Genomic DNA, 24,801 nt, shown 5'->3' with positions numbered 1-24,801 from the left:
ATCCATCAGCCATGGTCTGGCACGAAGAGAATTGTAGAGAGCACCTCTCATGGTATTGTCTCTCTCTCCCTAATTATTTTTTCTAAATTAAATTTCGTATATTTGATAGAATCTGTAATGCTAGTGGCAAAAGTTTTCGACAAACCTGTCTATATGTTGACAGCTTTTTCAGAAAACAAACAAAAATGGTGGTAAAATATAGGATAAAAAGTTTGCAATCTTGGAGGTGAGAAAGGCCATTGCAGTTTGACAAAGAAAATGAAAATAAAAAGATATATTAAATCTTGATATCTTCTACATATTTTGATATGTAAAAATGAAAAAGTTTATATGGGCAAAAGGCAGAAAAATGCTGAAAATATTTCTATCACATATAGATGTGAAGATTATTTTCTGCACGATTATAGGGTTTGCATGTAAATTGAATATTTTCTTCCTACTCCAAGATTGTATAAGAGAGCATCCATGCATAAAAATTAAAATAAAAATTATTTAAAAATTGATATAAATGATAAAAATTTATCTAATACATAATTTGCTTAAATGAATATGAAATAGGTACATAGAAGGAAATGTGGGCAATGAACAAAGGAAAAAACGAAAAGGCTTATAAACATGAAAGTAAGCTTACCCTTAAAAATCAACCACAGAAATAAAAACCACTGATTTTGATTGGCATTAGAATGTTGCTCATGTATTATCAATCAAAAAGTACAGAATAGGGAGAGGTGCCAGGAGGAGCTATCATGTGCCACTCATGGAGAGGGAGACAAGGTGGTGAGTAAACACTAGCTCTTCAAGTGGCTCCTCCATGAGGCCATGTTAGGATTCATCAAGGAAGCAACTGCAATCCACGGACAGCAGAAAGGGGCCAGGCAGGAAAGCAGTCCACCCAGGATTGGCATAGAGCCAGGGGAGGCTCCCTACCGTAGGGAAAGTGTGGGGCCCACACTTCTGCCATGGGCCCACACTTCTGCCATGGGCCATTGCAATCCTGGCACAGGAGATCTCCCGTGACCCCGGGGGGCCTCCAGACCAACACAGAGAGATTACTGGAGTCTGGGCAGAGCTGCAGCTAGGCTCACCTGGAGCCCCATGAGCCCTGGGGCCCTGAGCACCCTGGTGCCAGTTGCCATAGCCCCACCACCAAGGGAGGCCAGCTCTCTTGCATGCCCCTAGAATAGGGACTGCATCCATGGTGCTGAAGAGCAGACTAACTGCAGGCCCCCGCCTTGCTTCATCACGCCAGGCAAAGCCCACCGGCCTGGGTCGCCCACGCAACTGCCCCAGTCCCACCTGAGCACTCAGGACAGTCACGACTCTCCATTTCTTTGGGAAGGAACTCCCAGAGGTAACCAATAGGCCTGAGATGTCCGGTACTGTGGTCTGCCACATGCTGCCCTCAGGCTGGGGAGGGATCAAGGGCACAGGAGCTATCCTAGACCTTCAGCAAGGCAGCTGTCAAACAGCTGTCATACGGAAGAGCGGCCAGATTATTTTCCACGTGGGTCCCTGTCCCAGCTACTCCTCACTGGGCAAGGCCTTCTGCCTGGGGTCCCAGCACAACTGCCCCACCCCCACCTGATCTTTCATTTGGCAGTGGCCCTGAGTTTCTCTGGGGTGGAGCTTCCAGAGACAACCGGCAGGCTCTGTGCCATCACCAGCTGAGTGTAAGGCCCTTCCTTGCTCCCCGCAGGCTAGGTAGGGAACAAAGAGCCTGACTGCAGCTGTCCTAGGGAGAGGCGGCCAGATTGTCTTCCTTGCGGGCCCCTGACCCCCGCTGCTCTTCACCAGACAGGGCCCGCCTTGGGCCCACAGAACAACCGCGTCGCCCCTGGATCCTTCCCCTGGGCAGTAGCTCTGCGTTTCTCTGGGTGGAGTTGCCAGAGGCAGCTGGCAGGCCCTCTGCCACTGCTGCCACCCTCAGGCTAGGAAGGGAACAAACAGCCTGCTTGCTCAGCTTGCATATCCAGCACGCCACAGCTGCCCTATGGAGAGGAGGCCAGACAGTCCCCCCCAACAAGCCCCCCATCCCTCTGCTCTTCACCAGGGACGGCCCCCGGCTTGGGCCCACAGCACAAACGTCCCATCCCGGGCTGATCATTCTGCCTGGCAGCGGCTCTGAATTTCTTTGGGGTGGAGTTCCCAGAGACGACTGACAAGTCCTCTGCCATTGCCACCGCCAAGGTCCCAACCCCTACTCCCCCAAGCTGGGGAGGGAATACAAAGCCCGAGTTCGCCCCAGGTCCAACACCAGAGCAAGAAGAGAAACCCACACTCTCAGAGCACTGAGGGGTAACCGCGTGGGTTCCCGGGCTGCTGTGGGAGCAGGGTAGGCCTCCCTCGGCAGGACGAGCCTGGAAAAGGTGTGGCCTCTCTCCCTGCGGTGGCCTCTGCCTGAGCGAGTCCCGCAGCCTGGAACACCTAGCAAAAGAAATGAGGGTGCAGTGGTAGTGACCGGAGGGGGTTCCCCCCAAGGCTCAGGAGCGGACCTGGTGAGGGAGTCACTTCTTTCCCCACTGTCCCGGATACCAGGTTGTAGATGTGAGGAAGCACAAAGGAACCACAGGCCTGAGCAAGAGCTTATCTACAGTCCATTACTCTTAAGCGACATCTACTGGATTGAAGCCAAAACTGCTACACCAAAAATAGTTTGCTAATATCCCTCAATGAAACCAAAGGCAAGAATCCAGCCACAAATAAAGACCCTGCACCAAGCCTTGGCTATCTGAAAACATTCAGAAACCAAGCCAACTGACTATACTCAAATTATACCACAGGTAAAGGAACGCAGGTGTTTCCAGATGAGAAAGAATCAGTGCAAGAACTCTGACAATTCAAAAAGCCAGTGTCCCCTTACTTTCAAATGAGTCCACCAGACCCCAAGCAATGATTTTTTTGTTTGTTTTTTGTTGCTTTCCTTATTTATTTGCTTGTTTTGGGATAACTTTTACTTTTTGTATTTTAATTTTTTAACTTTTATTTTAGGTTCAGGTATACATGTGCGGATTTGTTATATAGGTAAATTGCTTGTCATGGGGGTTTAGTGAACGGATTTATCACCCAGGTAATACGCATAGTACCTGATAGGCAGTTTTCTGATCCTCACCCTTTTCCTACCATCCAATCTCAACAATGCCCAAGTATTTGTTGTTCCCTTCTTCGTGTTCATGTGTATTCAACGTTTATCTCCAATTTATAAGAACATGTAGTATTTAGTTTTTTGTTCCTATGTTAGTTCACTCAGGAAAATGGCCTCCAGCTCCATGCATGTTGCTGCAAAGGATATGTTCTCATTCTTTTTTATGACTGCATAGTATTCCATAGTATATTTGTACCACATCTTCTTTATCATGTTCACCATTGTTGGGCATCCAGGTTGATTCCATGACATTGCTATTGTGAATATTGCTACGATGAACATACGTGTGCCTGTGTCTTTGTGGTAGAATGATTTATATTTCTTTGAGTATATACCCAACAATGGGATTGCTGGGTTGAATGCTACTTGGTTTTAAGTACTTTGTGAAATCGCCACACTGTTTTCCATAATGGCTGAACTAATTTATATTCCCACCAGCAATGCATAAGCATTCCCTTTTCTCTGCAACCTCACCAGCATGATCTATTATTTTTTGATTTTTCCATAATAGCCCATCTAACTTGTGTGAGATGGTATCTCATTGTGGTTTTGATGTGCATTTCTCTAATGATTAGTGATGTTGAGCATTTTTTTCATATGCTTCTTGGCCATGTGTATGTCTTCTTTTTCTTTTTTGAGATGGAGTTTCACTCTTGTCACCCAGGCTGGAGTGCAGTGGTGCGATCTTGGCTCACTGCAACCTCCACCTCCTGGGTTCAAGAGATTCTCCTGCCTCAGTCTCCCCAGTAGCTGGGATTACAGGCGCCCACCACCATGCCTGGCTAATTTTTGTATTTTTAGTAGAGACGGGGTTTCCCAATGTTGGCCAAGGTGGTCTCGAACTCCTGACCTCAGGTGATCCACCCACCTCGGCTTCCCAAAGTGCTGGGATTACAGGCATGAGCTACTGTGCCCAGCCTTGACTACTTTTTTTTTTGACGGAGTCTCACTCTGTCACCAGGCTGGAGGGCAGTGGTGTGGGCTCGGCTCACTGCAAATTTTGCCTCCCAGGTTCAAGCAATTCTCCTGCCTCAGTGTCCTGAGTAGCTGGGACTACAGGCGTGCATTTGCAAATATTTTATCCTATTCTATAGGTTGTCTGTTTACTGTATTGATAGTTTATATTGCTGTGCAGAAGCTTTTTAGGTTAATTAGGTCACATTTATTAATTTTTGCTTTTGTCACCTTTGTCATGAAATCTTTGTCAGGGGCTATGCTGAGAATGGAATTTCCTAGGTTATCTTCCAGGGTTTTTATAGTTTTGGGTTTCATATTTAAGTCTTTAATCCACGTTGGATTGATTTTCATATGTGGTATAAGGGAGGGGTTCAGTTTCAATTTTTTTGCATATGGCTACCTAGTTATCTCAGCACCATTTATTGAATAGGGAATGCTTTCCCCATTGCTTGTTTTTGTCAGCCTTGTTGAAGATTAGATGGTTTTTGTTTTTAGTTCTGCTTATGTAGTGAATCACATTTACTAATTTGCATATGTTGAACCAACCTTGTGTTCCAGGGATAAAGCCTACTTGATTGTGGTGGATTAGAGTTTTAATGTGCTGTTGGATTCAATTTGCTAGTATTTTCTTTTTTTGCTAGTTTTCTTTTTTTGTTGTGTCTCTGCCAGGTTTTGGTATCAGAATGATGTTGACCTCATAGAATAAATTAGGGAGGAGTCCTTCCTCCTTAAATTTTCAGAATAGTTTCAGTAGGAAAGGTACCAGCTCTTCTTCGTGCATCTGGTAGAACTCAGCTGTGAATCCTTCTGGTCCTGGACTTTTTCTGGTTGGTAGGCTTTTTATTACTAACACAATCTTGAAACTTGTTATTAGTCTGTTCAGGGTTTCAATTTCTTCCTAGTTCAATCTTAGGAGGTTGTATGTTTCCAAGAATTTATTCATTTCTTCTAGTTTGTGTGCATAGAGTTGTTCGTAGTAGTCTCTGAGGGTTTTTTTATTTTTTAATTTATTTGGGATTGGTAGTAATGTTCCCTTTGTCATTTCTGACTGTATTTATTTTTATCTCCTCTCTTTTTTGCTTTATTAGTCTAGCTAGTGCTCAATCAATCTGGTTTGTTATTTTGAAGAAACAAAACCCGGATTTGTTAATCTTTTGTCTGGGTTTTTGCATCGCAATTTCTCTCAGTTCAGCTCTGATTTCAGTTATTTCCTTTCTCTTGCTAGCTTTGGGACTGATTTGCTCTTGTTTCTCTAGTTCCTCTTGGTGTGAAGTTAGGATGTTAATTTGAAAACTTTCTAACCTTTGATGTAGATTTTTTTTTTTTTAGTGATATAAACTTTCCTCTTAATACTACTTTACCTGTGTGCCAGAGATTTTGATATGTAGTATGTTTGTTCTCATTAGTTTCAAAGATTTTATTGACTTCTGCCTGAATTTCGTTGTTCACTCAAAAGTCATTCAGGAGAAGGTTGGTTCATTTTCACGTATGCTTTTGATGTATTTTATTGTATTGATTTCAATGTTTATTGCATTGTGATCTGAGAAAGTGTAGTTTGTATGATTTTGGATTTTTTGAATTTGCTGAAAATTGTTTTATGATCGATAGTGTGGTTGACTTTAGAGTACATGCCATATGCAGATGAGAAGAATGTATATTCTAATGTTTTTGGGTGGAGAGTACTGTAGATGTTTGTTAGGACTGTTTTGTCAAATGTTGAGCTCAGTCCTGAATCTCTTTGTTCATTTTCTGTCTCAGTGCTCTAATACTGTCAGTGGGGTGTTGAAGTCTCCCAGTAGTATTGTGTCGTTATCACAGTCTCTTCAAAGTCTCTAAGAACTTCCTTTATAAGTCTGGGCACTTCTGTGTTGTATGTATGTATTCTTAGGATTGTTAGGTCTTCTTGTTGAGTTTAACTCTTTGTCCTTTCTTTGTCTTTTTCGATTGTTAATGGTTTACAGTCTTTTGTCTGAAATTAGAATCAGATCACTTGCTTCTTTTTGCTTGGTCTATTTTTCTCCATCCCTTTATTTTGAACCCCTGGATATCACTGCATGTGAGATGGGTCTCTTGTAGAGAGAATACAGTTGGGTCTTGCTTCTTTATCCAACTTGCCACTTTATGCCTTTTAATTGAGGCATTTAATCCATTTACATTCAAGGTCACTCAAGGTTTGATTGTGTATTTCCCAGCAATGATTCCTAACCCATAGGAAATTACTGAAATGACAGACATAGAACTCAGGATCTCGATGTCATGGAAGCTCATTGAGATTCAGGACATATTTGAAATCCAATTATGGAATCCAGTAAAATGATAGAAGGGTTGAAAGACAAATTAGCCACCTTAAGAAAGAATCAAACTGAAACTCTAGAGTTAAAAATTCACTAGAAGAACTTCATAATACAGTTGGAAGTATTAACAGCAGAATAGACCAAGCTAAGGAAGATATGTCTGAGCTCAAAGACTGGTTCTTTTAATTAACACTGTGTGACAAAAATAAAGAAAAAACAATTTTAAAAAGTGAACAAAACTTCTGAGAAAGATTACATAAAGGGACAAAATCTACAACTTATTGCCATTACTGAGAGAGGACAGAGAATAAACTTGGAAAAGTGGTAACATTTTTTGAGAAAAAAATGAATAAATTCAGAGACAAACTCTTTTGTTGGATAAAAATGTTATTGAATATATACATATCAATGCATAAATTGAATACAATTTAATAAAGTACCAGTAATACTTTTCATTGTAAAATTAATTCAAGATTATCTGAAAGAAAAAATCTATCCAAGGTGATAAAACTTTCCTAGAAGGGTTAAAAAGTCTCCATTTTGAGGACTATTTTAGGTCTTCAGGTTAATTTTATCTTATGTATTAGAGTGAATAATAGGTGAGTAAGATCCTGGGTTATATTCACAATTATGAGAAAAATCATTTTTTTAAAAGTTTTGGTGGCAGGACTAAACTACTCCAAGAAGGGGTTGTTACTCCACTTAAAAACGTATCTAACCTCATGCATTTTTTCTTTTTCTATTTTCCTCTATGTAACTCTCTTTATCATTGTTTTCTTTTTGTGGTTATATGGATTCGTAGACTGTGCCATTTATATGGACTGCCATGTGAGCTGTCAGAGCCCAAATAGTGGAGTGTGATTGGCTTATGGATATTAAGAAGAATTTACCAACAACTGTATAGATTTGAAAAAGAAAGTTGTATTAGATGGAAAGAATGCTGCAGAGGAGTGCAGCAGGGCGCCTCAGCGAGAGAGGACTGAGTACACCACTGCAGATTTTTCCTTAGAGTATTTATGGACCTTAAAGTGGGAGCTTAAGGGTAATTTGAGCCATATTGGACACATAGTTCATGGTAAACGATTACATTTACAGACATTTTGGTGCCTTGATGTCAGCAAGGGTTGCACAATGAGTTGAGAATACATGCATTCCGGCGATGTATAGAAATTCTACTTATTCACAAGTATTTTTGGAAAAGAAATCTGATACCAGATGCTGGCTTTACACAATAGGGATGTCTAATAAATTCTGAATTCATCTGATAAGGAGTTTTGCCTCTGAACGGTCTTGCTCTCCTCATGGGCTAGTATCTCTGTCTCTTCACCTTTTTTTTTTTTTTTTCCAATCATGTCCAGAATTATTAGGTTCTTGGTCTCACTGACTTCAAGAATGAATCTGCGGACCCTCGCGGTGAGTGTTACAGTTCTTAAAGATGGTGTGTGCGGAGTTTGTTCCTTCAGATGTTCAGATGTGTCTGGAGTTTCTTCCTTCTAGTGGGTTCATGGTCTGGCTGACAGGAGTGAAGCTGCAGACCTTCGGGTGAGTGTTAGAGCTCTTAAAGGCAGTGCATCTGGAGTTGTTCATTCTTCCCGGTGGCTTTGTGGTCTTGCTGGCGTCATGAGTGAAGCTGCAGACCTTTGCGGGTGAGTGTTACAGCTTATAAAGGCAGTGTGGACCCAAACAGTGAGCAGCAGCAAAATTCATCGCAAAGATAGAAAGAACAACACTTCCACAGTGTTGAAAGGGAACCCACCAGGTTGCTACTGCTAACTAGGGCAGCCTGCTTTTATTCCCTTATCTGATCCCACCCACATCCTGCTGAATAGTCCATTTTACAGAGAGCTGATTGGTCCATTTTACAGAGAGCTGATTGGGCCATTTTACAGAGCACTTATTGGTCCATTTTACAGAGAGCTGATTGGTCCATTTTGACAGGGTGCTGATGGGTGCATTTACAATCCTTTAGCTAGGCACAAATGTTCTCCAAGTCCCCGCTAGATTAGCTAGACACAGAGCACTGATTGGTGCATTTACAAACCCTGAGCTAGACACAGAATGCTGATTGGTGCATTTACAATCCTTTAGCTAGACACAGAGTGCTAGACAGAAAAGTTCTCCAAGTCCCCACTAGATTAGCTAGACACAGAGTGCCCACTGGTGCCTTTACAAACCCTGAGCTAGACACAGAATGCTGATTGGTGCATTCACAGTCCTCCAGTTAGACATAAAAGTTCTCCAAATCCCCACCGGACTCAGTATTGCATCTGGCTTTTCCTAGTGGATGCCATGCTGGGGCTGGGGAAGAGCTGCCCATCAGTCCCACGCCACACACCCACACGCCTCAGCCCTTGGGCATTGGATAGGACCGTGCCCCGTGGAGCAGGGGGCAGCACCTGTAGGGGAAGCTTGGGCTGCGTGGGAGCCCATGGGTGGGTGGGGCTTGGGCATGGCGGGCTGCAGGTCCCAAGCCCTGTCCCGCAGAGAGGTGGCTGAGACCTGGTGAGAATTGGAGCATGCGACGGGCAGGCCGGCAGTGCTGGGGGATCTGGCACACCCTTGGCATCTGCTGGCCTGGGTGCTAAGCTCCTCACTGCCCAGGGCCGGCAGAGCCTGCCAGCCACTCCGAGTGTGGGGCCTGCCAAGCCCGCACCCACCCAGAACTGGCCCTGGCCCGTGAGCACAGCCTGCAATCCCGGTTCCCGCCCACACCTCTCCCTCCACACCTCCCCGCAAGCAGAGGGAGCCAGCTCCGGCCTTGGTTAGCCCAGAGAGGGGCTCCCACAGTGCAGTGGTGGACTGAAGGGCTCCTCAAGTGCCGCCAGAGTGGACGGAGGTGGAGGAGGTGCCGAGATGGAGGGCTGCTAGTATGTTGTCACCTGTCAATACCACTGTCTTTTCATTTATGTCTTTGCTAGTCTTTCTTTTCCCTTTTCTCTTGATCTTTATTTTGATTATTGTAACTTTTTCTGTACTTCTCTCTCTCTCCTTTCTTCTTTCTTTCCTTTTTATACTTTCACACTTTGTTTTTGAACTGTGAAATAAATTAGAACAAATATATTTGGTGATAAATTATGTTTATTACCCCCAAATCTGTGTTATTTCGCTTGTAAAGTGAACATAAACTCAGTGTTTTCTTTAAAGCGAAATAAAAGATTAAAATATTTTAAAAATAAAATTAATAAAATTAATTTGCATTTAATTTTTCTGACTCAATTAATTTTTAAAATTAATAATCTTTAATGGAAAAATGTTTTTCATCCTTGTTTTAGTTGAGCATAGTGAAAGGGAACAAATGACAAATACAAAGATCATGACACATCTTTTCATCCTTTTTTAGGAGATCACCTTCCCTTTAGCAATTGTTCTATCCTATCCAAGAAACTATTTTCTCTAAGAAGAATTATGTAACAGTATTCATGAGTTTTTTAATATTTCATTTGCTAATATCCTTATCACTGGCAACATTCTACAACTGAGTAAGGTGCTTATCTTGCATGCAAAATTTAAAGGCATGCCCAAAAACTCAGTAGTAGAAATCAATATTTTGAGAAATCAAAATTAATTTTAAAATTTGTGATAAACAAAATACCAAATTTTAAGCAAAGGCAGGATCAGCAACTGCCATGTTGAGCTATGTTGGTACCTGAGGCAACAGGAAAAATAAATAATATTGGTGAAGCCTTTTTTAAAAATTATACTTTCAATTCTGGGATACATGTGTAGAATGTGCAGGTTTGTTACATAGGTATACATGTGGCATGGTGGTTTGCTGCACCCATCAACCTGTCACCTACATTAGGTATTTCTCCTAATGCTATCCTCCCCCTAGCCCTCCACTCTATGACAGGCCCCTGCATGGGGTGTTCCCCTCCCTGTGTCCCTGTGTTCTCATTGTTCAGCTCCCACTTATGAGTAAGAACATGTGGTGTTTGGTTTTCAGTTCCTGTGTTAGTTTGCTGAGAATTATGGTTTCCAGTTTCATACATGTCCCTGCAAATGACATGCACTCATCCTTTTTTATGGCTGCATAGTATTCCATAATGTATATGTGACACATTTTCTTTATCCAGTTCTATGATTGGTGGGCATTTGGGTTGGTTCTAAGTCTTTGCTACTGTCAACAGTGCCACAATAAAAATACATGTGCATGTGTCTTTATAGTAGAATGATTTATGATTCTTTGGGTATATACCCAGTAATGAGATTGCTGGGTCAAATGGTATTTCTGGTTCTACATCCTTGAGGAATTGCCACACTGTCTTCCACAATGGTTGAACTGATTTACACTCCCACCAACAGTGTAAAAGCATTCCTATTTCTCTACATCATCTCCAGCATCTGTTGTTTCCTGACCTTTTAATGATCACCATTCTAACTGGCAAGAGATGGTATCTCATTGTGGTTTTGATTTGCATTTCTCTAATGACCAGTGATGATGAGCTCTTTTTTCATATGTTTGTTGGCCACATAAATGTCTTCTTTTGAGAAGTGTCTGTTCATGTCCTTCATTCACTTTTTGATGGGGTTGTTTGTTATTTTTTCTTGTAAATTTGTTTAAGTTCCTTGTAGAAGCTAGATATTAGCCCTTTGTCACCCTTTGTCAGATGGATAGATTGCAAAAATTTCCTCTCATTCTGTAGATTGACTGTTCACTCTGATGAGAGGTTTTCTTTTCTTTTCTTTTCTTTTCTTTTTTTTTTTTTTTTCTGTGCAGAAGCTCTTTAGTTTAATTAGATCCCATTTGTCAATATTGGCTTTTGTTGCCATTGCTTTTGGTGTTTTAGTCATGAAGTCTTTTCCTATGCCTATGTCCTGAATGGTATTGTCTAGGTTTTCTTCTAGGGTTTTTATGGTTTTAGGTTTTATGTTTAAGCCTTTAATCCATCTTGAGTTAATTTTTCTGTAAGGTGTAAGAAAGGGGTTCAGTTTCAGTTTTCTACATATGTTTAGCCAGTTTTCACAACACCATTTATTAAATAGGGAATCCTTTTCCCATTCCTTGTTTTTGTCAGGCTTGTTAAAGTTCAGATGGTTGTAGATGTGTGGCATTATTTCTAAGGCCTCTTTTCTGTTTCATTCGTCTATATATCTGTTTTGGTACCGGTACCATGCTGTTTTGGTTACTGTGGCCTTGTAGTATAGTTTGAAGTCAGATAATGTGATGCCTCCAGCTTTGTTCTTTTTGCTTAGGATTGTCTTGGCTATACAGGCTCTGTTTTGGTTCCATATGAAATTTAAAGTAGTTTTTTCTAATTCTGTGAAGAAAGTCAATGGTAGCTTGATGGGGATAGCATTGAATCTATAAATTACTTTGGGCAGTATGGCCATTTTCATGATATTGATTCTTCCTGTCCATGAGCATGGAATGTTTTTCCATTTGTTTGTGTTCTCTCTTTTTTCCTTGAGCAGTGGTTTGTAATTCTCCTTGAAGAGGTCATTCATATCCCTCGTTAGTTGTATTCCTAGGTATTTTATTCTCTTTAAAGCAATTGTGAATGGGAGTTCACTCATGATTTGGCTGTTTGTCTATTAATGGTGTATAGGAATGTTTGTAATTTTTGCACATTGATTTTGTATCCCGAGACTTTGCTGAAGTTGCTTATCAGCTTAAGGAGATTTTGGGCCAAGATGATGGGGTTTTCTAAATAATAATCATGTCATCTGTAAACTTTGACAATTTACCTCCCTCTCTTCCTATTTGAATACCTTTATTTTTTTCCCTTCCCTGATTGCCCTGGCCAGAACTTCCATTACTGTGTTGAATAAGAGTGGTAAGAAAGCGAATCATTGTCTTGTGCTGGTTTTCAAAGAGAATGCTTCCAGCTTTCACCCATTCGATATGATATTGGCTGTGGGTGTGTCATAAATAGCTCTTATTATTTTGAGATAAATTCCATCAATACCTAGTTTATTGAGAGTTTTTAGCATGAAGGAGTGAATTTTATTGAAGGCCTTTCTGCATCTATTGAGATAATCATGTGGTGTTTGTCATTGGTTCTGTTTATGTGATGGATTGGGTATGTTGAACCAGCCTTGCATCCCAGGGATGAAGCCAGCTTGATTGTGGTGGATAAGCTTTTTGATGTGCTGCTGGATTCGGTTTGCCAGTATTTTATTGAGGATTTTTGCATCGATGTTCATCAGGAATATTGGCCTGAAATTTTCCTTTTTGTGTGTGTGTCTCTGCCAGTTTTGGTATCAGGATGTGCTGGTCTAGTAAAATGAGTTAGGAAGGAGTTCCTCTTTCTCTATTGTTGGGAATAGTTTCAGAAGGAATGGTACCATCTCCTCTTTGTACCTCTGGTAGAATTTGACTGTGAATCTGTCTGGTCCTGGACTGTTTTTGGTTGGTAGGCTATTAATTACTGCCTCAATTTCAGAACTTGTTATTTGTCTATTCAGGGATTCAACTTCTTCTTGGTTCAGTCTTGGGAGGGTATATGTACCCAGGGATTTGTCCATTTCTTGTAGATTTTCTAGTTTATTTGTGTAGAGGTGTTTGTAGTATTCTCTGATGGTAGTTTTTATTTCTGTAGGATCAGTGGTGACATCCCCTTTATCATTTTTTATTGTGTCTATTCAATTCTTCTCTCTTTTCTTCTTTATTAGTCTGGCTAGTGGTCTATTTATTTGTTAATGTTTTCAAAAACCCACCTCCTGGATTCATTGATTTTTTGAAGGGTTTTTTTGTGTTGCTATCTCCTTCAGTTCTGCTCTGATCTTAGTTATTTCTTGTCTTCTGCTAGTTTTTGAATTTATCTGCTCTTCCTTCTCTAGTTTTTTTAGTTGTAATGTCAGGGTGTCGATTTTAGATCTTTCCTGCTTTAAGCTGTTGGCATTTAGTGCTATAAATTTTCCTCTAAACACTGCATTAGCTGTGTCCCAGAGATTCTGGTACATTGTATCTTTGTTGTCATTGGTTTCAAAGAACTTATTTATTTCTGCCTAAATTTTGTTATTTAACCTGTAGTCATACAGGAGCAGGTTGTTCAGTTTCCATGTAGTTTTGTGGTTTTGAGTGAGTTTCTTAATCCTGAGTTCTAATTTGATTGCACTGTGGTCTGAGAGACTATCTGTTATGATTTCTGTTCTTTTGCATTTGCTGAGGACTGTTTTACTTTCAATTATGTGGTCAATTTTATAATAAGTGTGATGTGGTGCTGAGAAGAATGCATATTCTGTTGATTTGGGGTGGGGAGTTTTGTAGAAGTCTATTAGGTTCACTTTGTCCAGAGCTGAGTTCAAGTTCTGAATATCCTTGTTAATTTTCTGTCTCATTGATCTGTCTAATATTGACAGTGAGGTGTTAAAGTCTCCCACTATTATTGTGTGGGAATGTAAGTCTCTTTGCATGTCTCTAAGGACTTGCTTTATGAATATAGATGCTTCTGTAGTAGGTGCACATGTATTTTGGATAGTTAGCTTATCTCGTTGCATTGAACCCTTTACCATTATGTAATGCTCTTCTTTGTCTTTTTAAATCTTTGTTGGTTTAAAGCCTGTTTTATCAGAGACTAGGATTGCAACCCCTGCTTTTTTTTGGCTTTCAATTTGCTTGGTAAATCTTCTGCCATCCCTTCATTTTGAGCCTATGTGTGTCTTTGCATGTGAGATGGGTCTCCTGAATACAGCACACCAATGGGTCTTGAGTCACTATCCAATTTGCCAGTGTGTGTATTCTAATTGGGGACTTAACCCATTTACATTTAAGGTTAACATTGTTATGTGTGAATTTGATCCTGTCATTATGATGTTAGCTGGTTATTTTGCCCGTTAGTTGATGCAGTTTCTTCATAGTGTCGATGGTGTTTACAATTTGGTATGTTTTTGCAGTGGCTGGTACCGGTTTTTCTTTCCGTATTTAGTGCTTCCTTCTAGAGCTCTTGTAAGGTAGGCCTGGTGGTGACAAAAATCTCTTAGCATTTTCTTATCTGTAAAGGATTTTATTTCTCCTTCGCTTATGAAGCTTAGTTTGGCTGGATATTAAATTCTGGTTTGAAAATTGTTTTCTTTAAGAATGTTGAATATTGGCCCCCACTTCTTTCTGGTTTGTAGGGTTTCTGCAGAGAGATCCAGTGTTAGTCTGATAGGCTTCCCTTTGTGGGTAATTACTTGACCTTTCTTTCTGACTGTTCTTAACATTTTTTCCTTCATTTCAACCTTGGTGAATCTGATGATTATGTGTCTTGAGGTTATTCTTTCGAGGAGTATCTTTGTGGTGGTCTCTGTATTTCCTGAATTTGAATGTTGGCCTGTCTTACTAGGGTGGGGAAGTTCCCCTGGATAATATCCTGAAGAGTGTTTTTTGACTTGGTTCCATTCTTCCTGTCACTTTCAGGTACATCAATCAAATGTAGGTTTGGTCTTTTCACATAGTCCCATATTTCTTGGAGGATTTGTTCATTCCTTTTCAATCTTTTTTCTCCAATCTTGTCTTCATGCTTTATTTCATTAAGTTGATCTTCAATCTCTAATATCCTTTCTTCTGCTCAATCGATTTGGCTATTAATACTTGTGTATGCTTCATGAAGTTCTCGTGCTGTGTTTTTCATCTCCATCAGGTTATTTATGTTCTTTTCTAAAGTGGTTATTCTAGTTATCAATTCCTCTAACCTTTTTCAAGGTTCTTAGCTTCCCTGTGTTGTGTTAGAACATGCTCCTTTAGCTCAGAGGTGTTTGTTACTACCCATCTTTGGAAGCCTACTTCTGTCAACTCATCAAACTCATTCTCCATCCGGTTTTGTTCCCTTGCTGGCAGGGAGTTGTAATCCTTTGGAGGAGAAGAAGTGTTCTGGTTTTTGGAATTTTCAGCCTTTTTGCTCTGGTTTTTCCTCACCTTTGTGGACCTATCTAATTTTGTTCTTTGATGTTGGTGACCTTCAGATGGGGTTTTTGGGTGGATGTCCTTTTTGTTGATGTTGATGCTACTTCTTTCTGTTTGTTAGTTTTCCTTCTAACAGTCAGGACCCTCAGCTGCAGATGTGCTGGAGTTTGCTGGAGGTCCACTCCAGACCCTGTTTGCCTGAGTATCATCAGTAGATGCTGCAGAACAGCAAAGATTACTGCCTGTTCCTTCTTCTGGAAGCTTTGTCCCAGAGGGGCAACAGCCAGGTGCCAGCTGGAGCTCTCCTGTATGAGGTGTCTGTCGACCCCTGCTGGGAGGTGTCTCCCAGTCAGGAGGCACAGACATCAGGGAGCCACTTGAGGAAGCAGTCTGTCCCTTAGCAGAGTTCAAGTGCTTTGCTGGGAGATCTGCTGCTCTCTTCAGAGCCAGCAGGCAGGAACATTTAAGTCTGCTGAAGCTGTGCCCACAACCGCCCTTTCCCCCAGGTTCTCTGTCCCAGGGAGGTGGGAGTTTTATCTATAAGCACCTGACTGGGGATGCTGCCATTTTTTCAGAGATGCCCTGCCCAGCGAGGAGGAATCTAGAGAAGCAGTCTGGCTATAGCTGCTTTTCTGGGTTGCGATGGGCTCTGCCCAGTTCAAACTTCCTGGTGGCTTTATTTACACTGTGAAGGGAAAAGTGCCTACTCAAGCCTCAATAGTGGCAGATCCCTCTACCCCCACCAAGCTCGAGTGTCCCAGGTCGACTTCAGAGTGCTGTGCTGGCAATGAGAATTTCAAGCCAGTGGATCTTAGCTTGCTGGGCTTCATAGGGGTGGGATCCCCTGGGATAGAGCACTTGACTCCCTGGCTTCAGCCCCGTTTCCAGGGGAGTGAACAGTTTTGTCTTGGCATTCCAGGTACCGCTGGGGTATGAAAAAAAACTTCTGCATCTACCTCAGTGTCTGCCCAAATGGCTGCCTAGTTTTGTGCTTGATACCCAGGGCCCTGGTGTTGTAGGCACCCGAGGGAATCTCCTGGTCTGCAGGTTGGAAAACCTTGGGAAAAGCCTAGTATTTGGGTTGGAATACACCGTTCTTCTCGGCACAGTCTCTCATGGCTTCCCTTGGCCAGGGGAGGGAGTTCCCTGAACCCTTCCACTTCCCGGGTGAGGTGATGCCCCCCCCACCCTGCTTTGGCTCACCCTCAGTGGGCTGCAGTCACTGTCTAACCAGTCCCAATGAGATGAGCTGGGTGCCTCAGTTGGAAATGCAGAAGTCATCCACCTTCTGCGTTGGTCTTGCTGGGAGCTGCAGACTGGAGTTGCTCTTATTTGGCCATCTTGCCAGCCACCCTCTACAGTTTGGTGAAGCCTTTAACTGAAAAATTTGAGTCTGGAGTCTGTATACACACACACACACACATACACACACACACACACACACACACATATATATGTATTTTTTGCCTCATCCTACCCCTGCTTGTTTTTGTGATACAAAGCAATAATCTCTCATCATTTATTTAATAATTTTCTCCTTTTGAATTTTAATTATAACATGTAAATTTACTTCTCTCAAACTTCTATTTACTTCTGGACTAATAAACATGCTTCTGAATAGGGTTCTGTCTTTTTCACAATAGGATTTTTGTTTTAGAACTAGAAAGTAAGTCAGCTTGGCATTATGTAGCACATTTAAAAAAAATTTAGTTCTTGCAAACCTCTGGTATTTTTCTTTGCCTTATTTAGTTGATAACTAATATAGTTTGCTTAATAACTCCCTTTGGAAGCATTCAGTGGGTCATGGTAGTCTCAAATCTCAAAAGCACTTTCTCCATTACAATAGAGAGATTTTAAAATCTAAGGTTCCTCATGTGGCAACCAACATTTATGAACAATGGCAGAATTGGTTAGTCTTAGTTGGAGGGGGAGGATGGCTACTTTGTGAGAGTAACATAGGATCCCTGAAGGCTTAAATTTCTGGAGCTCTTCATATATATATAAGAAACAAGAAGAAAGGGACAATAGAAAAAATATTGCAACTATTTTACTTGTTTACCTGATATCTTAGATTGCAGTTGAATAGACAGGTCAGAGTAATAGCAGGAATAGCCACAGGCTAAGGTCTAAATTCAGCAGTGGGGCACTATGTATTCTCTCTCCTAATAGATCTCCATCTGCATTTAATCCTTGGGATTACTTTTCTGGTGAACAAAACTTTTAATTCTATTATAATTTTCCATAGACTCGAGAGAATTGAAATCTGGTGTTAAAATCCAAAGATCATACAAGTGACTGATATGTATCATTTTCCTTATTGAATATGGAAGAAAAGGGAGGAGGATGCAGAAATGGTAGGCTAAAAGCTCCAGAGAAAAACTTAACAGATTTTATGATTTTGCAGGAGGTAAGTCCTTGACCTCTTCATTTTCACATTCAGCAGGTATGAAAGTTTCTTCTGTTGCATATGGTTCTATCATTCATTCACAGAATTTTGACAGAAAGTTGTAGAACTGAAAAAAGCTTGATATACAAACCACTAGCTGCATTGGCAATTTTACGTTACTGACCCTCCACAGTTTGTCTCTATTAACTATTCAGATTTATGCAACTACCATTATCCCAGGGGTTACTCAAAGACATTGACAGGAGATCTAGCAGCATTCTGTCCATTCAATATAACTACTTTTAATATCTAAATATTTTCAGGTTAACTTTGGTTGAAGCATACTTGAAGGAATTCCTCATTTGATCCTCATCATCACCTCATTTGATCATCATGTTACCCCCATTAGACCCAAAGAGTCAATACATTAATCTATTTGGTAGATAAAATCTCAGGCTTCTTTTTTTTTTTTTTTTTTTTTTTGAGACGGAGTCTCACTGTGTCTCCCAGGCTGGAGTGCAGTGGCGTGATCTCGGCTCACTGCAAGCTCCGCCTCCTGGGTTTACGCCATTCTCCTGCCTCAGCCTCCCAAGTAGCTGGGACTACAGGCGCCCGCCACCGTGCCCGGCTAATTTTTTTTGTATTTTTAGTAGAGACGGGGTTTCACCATGTTAGCCAGGATAGTCTCGATCTCCTGACCTCGTGATCCACCCGCCTCGGCCTCCCAAAGTGCTGGGATTACAGGCTTGAGCCACCGCGCCCAGCTAAAATCTCAGGCTTCTGAAAGCTAAGTGACTTTCCAAGAATCACACAATACGTTAATTGCTAAGCCAAGGCATGAGAGTCAGATACATGATTCCCAAACCAGGGATCCTTTTATGTTATTACATTGCCTAAAAAGCTGGCATTCAAATGGAATTTAGAGGTCATTTAATCTGGCCATGTCATTTGATTGACGAATAAATTTTCTGGCTAAGAATCTATACATTTGTTTAGTGCTTTATATACTTACCATCAGCATTAGTATAAATTAAATTTTCTATTATGTTCTCAGCCTGATTCACACTTTTTAGAAAATATAAAACTTATTATTTCATACTTAATTTACTAACCTTGTATAGTTAGTAAGTTATTACTAACTACTAATATTACATCCCTATTTTTGAAATTTTTTATTCAGTATATTTATTAGGATGCTACTAATGAAATTAACTTCCTTTTTTTAGAAAAGGGGAATAATCTCATTTTTATCAGTTTCACTTACAAGCAATATATATATGTGTATATATATGTGTACATACACATGAGTGAATTATAAATTTTCATTTTGTAGACTTAATATTTAAAATGAAAGATGGTGGGAAGCACACATATTTCTCAGTCTTGTTGGGAAAGAAAATGACAATGAGATTTTCTGTTTTGTTTTGTTTTTAGATGTATTAGCAAGACAGGTGTGGGGTAGAATGGAGTAGCCATGAACATAGAGGAAAAGTGGAGACAGTGAAAACATTTTGGAGTGAAAAAACATAGATACATTTAAGGGATAAGAAAGAAAAAATAATAAAGCACAATATTTAAAGAGAACAAAATAAATGAAGCCAGAAAGACACAGAGAGGTGAAAAAGAGCAGGCAACAAATTAACAGGGAAAAGAAATCACGACCAGAAAAAAAAAATGAAAATGAACGCTTATTGATGAATAAAGAAAGAGAGAAAAAGAAAAATAAGAAAGGAGATGGAGTAAGCACATAGGATCTCTAAACACCTGGCTCCAGGAGCCCATCTGACTACAGTTCAGACTCCAGCCATGCACACATAGAGTTGCCTGGAGATGTTTCTCTGTCTCCACCCTGCAAATGGTGAACCCTTCTCCTTCATCTTCCCTATTTCTGTAGTGTGTCATCATGGCCAGAAACTGATGAATCTGTGAATTAGCTGAAATGGCAAGAAGGATTAGAGATACAGTGAGAAGGGTATGGTATAGACGTTTGACAGAACTTTCTCTACTAATTTGGCTAAAATAAAACACTTTATTCTGATGATGCCGTCATTTGTGGATTTTTTTTTGGTAGAAACTTATTTTATTTTGCTTAGAGGAAGGCTCATCTGATTAGTCTCTGTGTCTCTTCCAACCACCATTTAGAGAAGGTAGAGATACTTCAAAGATGGAAATGGGACAGGGCAGAAAGTTGATCAAGCCAAGTAGTACAGAATCCCATCTGTTAAGAAACAGTAGAAAAATAACAGTGAGGCTGGGACACACGCAGAATGGAAGAGCTTATAACCTTCAATTTCAAAGTCCTTCAGAAATCCTCAAAAGTCTCCAGGATATTGTTAAATGCTAACACATCAAGAAATACTTCATTCTATGTGAGTATGTGGGATGCATAAAACATACGAATAAGTACAGTTGATCCCAGAAAAACATGGGTTTGAACCACATGGGTCCACTTATATGTGGATTTTCTTCCACCTCTGCCACCCCTGAGACAACAAAACGAACCCTTCCTCTTCCTTCCCTTCCTCAGCCTACTCAGTGGGAAGATGACAAGGATAAGAACTTTATGATGATCCACTTCCACTTAGTGAATAGTATTTGTATCTTCCTTTCCTTATGATTTTGTTATATTTTATTTTCTGTAGCTTATTTTATTGTAGGAATATAGTATATAATACATAAAACATAAAAATATTTGTTACTCAACTGTTTATGTTACCAGCAAAGCTTCTGATCAACAGGAATCATTAGAAGCTAAGTTTTTAGGGAGTCAAGGTATATGTTAATTTTTTATAGCTCAGGGGTTCTGCCCCCTTAACTCCTGCATTGTTCAAGTGTCGACCATAGAAGGGGCTCTTGATTTAAGGAAATATTTATATAGGCAGATAGTAGAATAAATGTTGAGACAAATGGCTGGCAAAGGGGGGAAAGGTTAAGACAGGAGAAGAAAAGCTCATTTGAAGGACCCACAAAATATTTTTTCCTATTACAATTAGTGTGTGTTTGTACGTATTTGTGTGCATATGTGTGTATTCATGTGGTATTTGCATATGTATATATGATGATGTGTTAAAGGATGACTTTCATAAATTCCGCCTGTGGCTGCCAGTAACACCCAGAAATTTCTGTATTAACCACTCTATTCTGCTCTAGGGATACATAAAGCAGATAGTTTTAATGCTTCTTAAAATATGTACCTTAAGATGACACTATATAGATGCACTGTCTTTTGGTGTTTGCTTGCTTGTTTGTTTTGATTTTCTATTTCTCTCTTCTTTCTTCCCTCATACTCTATCTTCCAGTATTTCTTTTCTAGGTACTGTCACAGTAGCATTTTCCGTCAAAGATTTTCCCTTCCTTCTGCACCCCATGTGCTAGAGCACTTATTTATTTATTTATTTATTTTGAGATGGAGTCTCGCTCTGTCTCCCAGGCTAGAGTGCAGTGGCTCGGTCTCAGCTCACTGAAAGCTCTGCCTCCCGGGTTCACGCCATTCTCCTGCCTCAGACTCCTGAGTAGCTGGGACTACAGGCGCCCACCACCATGCCCGGCTAATTTTTTTGTATTTTTTTAGAGAGAAGGGGTTTCACCGTGTTAGCCAGGATGGTCTCAATATCCTGACCTTGTGATCTACCTGCCTCGGCCTCCCAAAGTAGTGGGATTACAGGCATGAGCAACCGTGCCCTGCCGCTGAAGCACTTATTTAAAACAAATACACTGCTTAGTTAAATCATGTGAAGAATATCCTTTCATATTATAGTTTGTATTTTGTTGTAGGCCAGCAATTTTCAAACTTAAAAAATTTATTCCCATAAGACATTTTTTGACTATATAACCTTAAATGTATGCATATTTATTTATAAAGTATATATCAACCATTGTACTAATATGTTATCCATTATAAATGTTAAAAAGTGAATTTAGAAAAGAATAAAATATTGTGATATGTATAAAATATTATACATCTACTAAATATAGATAAATTACTATGCTCTTCCTATACTTCAGTGGATTATTATGTGCACCTTCTGGAATGAGTATACACCATGAAACAATCTGAATTTTAAATATGAATTTTATTCACAATGCACATTGTTTTCTTTTTATTTAAACAAGGTTGAACTTACAAATCAAAGCAATATGGGAGTGATTTTAGACTAGCAATATTATTTTTAGTTATTCAAATGCAAAAAAAGAACATTCATTCATTAAAGCTGTGATTAAAAAATTCTTTATCTATTTAAACTGAATAGTATACACTTGCCTTATCCTATTACTTATCAAGCAGAGCAAAAAATAAAACTCACTCTAAACTTAAGTAATATAACCACAGGAGCTTTTGTTTTCTCATCTTTGAAATGGAAGAATAAGACTACAGTATCTTTATGGGTACTTACAGTGTATCTATGCTATGATTTTATGAGTTGAGATAAGTTTTATATTTGCAAATTTTATATTGTAGCATATTGTTTGTTAAAAGGCTCTGTCTTGGGTGTCATACTGGGAAGAGAGAAAGAAATGTGTTGAGTTTATTAGTATTTGAAACTCAAAAAGTGCTAAATAAGCTGCATGCAGGTGTGGAGTGGCCACAGGAGTGGTGCTCAAACAGAGTATGGCTGGAGCACTATGTCTGTGTTAGGTCAAAAGTGGAGCTACAGCTTGGGATTCTGGTGAACAGTCTGGGAAAAGAGTATACAAGGATATCAGACCAGAAGGAGTATAATAAGTACATTAGATGATTAGTCAGAGGGCAAGGAAGAGAGTTACCAGCTAGGAACTGGAAATTACACAGGAATTGAGGGAAGAAAATGTCTAGGAAGATTTTGGGGTGGTGTGGACAAGGAGAAAAAGGGTCTAATCCCAAGAAAAGAGCTAAGCCTCAAGCACAGTATATCCACAAAAACTCAAAGACTTTCAGATTCAAAGTTAGGCTGTGTCTCCATTAGGAAACTTGAATGATTTAAGAATGTAGGAATCTCAGCAGGGGGGATGCCAGACTCCTAAGGTGGAAAGTGATTCTGTAGAAGCACGTGGTTGAATGGGAATAAAACTGTAGCTTTGAGAACTGTATTTTGTTTTCATTTTAAATTTGGAGAAATTAAGGTAATGGAGTTTACCCAGAATAGGAGACGGATGGGAAATGTTGTTTTTAGCTGAAGTACTGTATGTGCCAAATATTTTTTAGCAGTAGAACTAGTATCTAGTTGGAAGACACAGAGACATAGTAATAACAATTAATTCTGCTTGTTAATGTACTGCAGGCCAGGGAAATGGAAAGCGAGAACGGAACAGTGATAACAGAATTCATCCTCCTTGGTCTGACCCAGTCTCGAGATATTCAGCTCCTGGTCTTTGTGCTAGTTTTAATTTTCTACTTCATCATCCTCCCTGGAAATTTTCTCATTATTTTCACCATAAGGTCAGACCCTGGACTCACAGCCCCCCTCTATTTCTTTCTGGGCAACTTGGCCTTCCTGGATGCATCCTACTCCTTCATTGTGGCTCCCAGGATGTTGGTGGACTTCCTCTCTGAGAAGAAGGTAATCTCCTACAGAGGCTGCATCACTCAGCTCTTTTTCTTACACTTCCTTGGAGGAGGGGAGGGATTACTCCTTGTTGTGATGGCCTTTGACCGCTACATCGCCATCTGCCGGCCTCTGCACTATTCAACTGTCATGAACCCTAGAGCCTGCTATGCAATGTTGTTGGCTCTGTGGCTTGGGGGTTTTGTTCACTCCATTATCCAGGTGGTCTTCATCCTCCGCTTGCCTTTTTGTGGCCCAAATCAACTGGACAACTTCTTCTGTGATGTCCCACAGGTCATCAAGCTGGCCTGCACCAACACGTTTGTGGTAGAGCTTCTGATGGTCTTCAACAGCGGCCTGATGACACTTCTGTGCTTTCTGGGGCTTCTGGCCTCCTATGCAGTCATTCTTTGTCGCATACGAGGGTCTTCTTCTGAGGCGAAAAACAAGGCCATGTCCACATGCACCACCCATATCATTGTTATATTCTTCATGTTTGGACCTGGCATCTTCATCTACACGCGCCCCTTCAGGGCTTTCCCAGCTGACAAGGTGGTTTCTCTCTTCCATACAGTGATTTTTCCTTTGTTGAATCCTGTCATTTACACTCTTCGCAACCAGGAAGTGAAAGCTTCCATGAAAAAGGTGTTTAATAAGCACATAGCCTGAAAAAGGAGGGGAAAAATAGAGTGTAGAATTGTATCTGAAATTGATTTGTTTATTTCCAAGCACTGCAATCATTGAATACCTCCCATTTGTCAGGACTATTCTAGGATCTGAAGAAAGAAATTAATGAGGCAGATAAGGTCTATCTGCTCTCTAAGAGATATAACAAGAGATATAACCTAGTAAAAATAGACCACCATTAAGGTAGAAAATAAACAGCATAGTTTCAGGAAGAGATATTGCTCTGTAAAAACTAAGAAGAAAAGTGAAATGATAAATTGTGACTCTGGATTGGGAGTAACCAATTTGTGTTTAATAATCAAAAAAGGCCTTGAGGAGCTGACGTTTTGGATCATATCTAGATAAACTGAAGAAGCCAAACATGCAAACATTTGGGGCTATAGTATTCTAGACAGAGGGCACAGGTAGTGCAAAAACTCAAAGATGATGATGAACTTGGTATATTTGAGGAATATGATTAAGTCTATGTTACCCAGAATATAGTAATTTAATGTGAAAATGATTAGATTTAAAGTTGGAGATACTGGTAGTGTCAAAAACATATGGTCTACATAGTAAATATGAGTTTTAATTTTATTACAATAAGAAGCCATTCTGTGGCTTTAAGCAAAAGAGTGATTCCTCTACTGAAGGTTCATAAATGACTTAGGGCTGTAAACTCAAGATTCTATGCAGATATCAAAGAGTTTAAAAATATCATTAAGAGGAAAATATTATATTTGTAAGTGCACTTTGAAAGATATTAAACTACCAATTTTTCTTCCATAAATAAGCAGAGAGTGGCAAAAGAAAGCTGATTACTTTTATTGAAAAAGGTCACAAAAACATTTTACTTTTTTTTTTTCTAGAGCTTCATTATTAATCCTAGCAAATTTTTATGACTTTTAGCTGTATGTTTGACCTTATCGCCAATGGATTTCACTCTAAGTTTAATAATGATAGTCCTTTGGTAGACCAATCAGGATTTTGTGTCAGAGAGAAGAAAC

The 24,801-nt window shown here is 40.1% G+C and overlaps 1 protein-coding gene across 1 annotated transcript; it reads left to right on the top strand.

Moving 5' to 3' along the window:
• The first annotated feature begins 4,851 nt into the window (after window positions 1-4,851).
• On the top strand, window positions 4,852-23,807 carry LOC112629270 (olfactory receptor 4N2). Its single transcript, XM_025392799.1, has 2 exons — window positions 4,852-4,926; window positions 22,865-23,807. The coding sequence occupies exon 2, from the start codon at window positions 22,874-22,876 to the stop codon at window positions 23,795-23,797; it is 924 nt and encodes a 307-aa protein (XP_025248584.1). The 5' UTR covers window positions 4,852-4,926; window positions 22,865-22,873; the 3' UTR covers window positions 23,798-23,807.
• The last annotated feature ends 994 nt before the right edge of the window (window positions 23,808-24,801 follow it).

This window comes from Theropithecus gelada, chromosome 7b, assembly GCF_003255815.1.
Source record: "Theropithecus gelada isolate Dixy chromosome 7b, Tgel_1.0, whole genome shotgun sequence".
NCBI lineage: Eukaryota > Metazoa > Chordata > Mammalia > Primates > Cercopithecidae > Theropithecus > Theropithecus gelada.
This window is presented reverse-complemented; position numbering and strand designations above follow the sequence as displayed.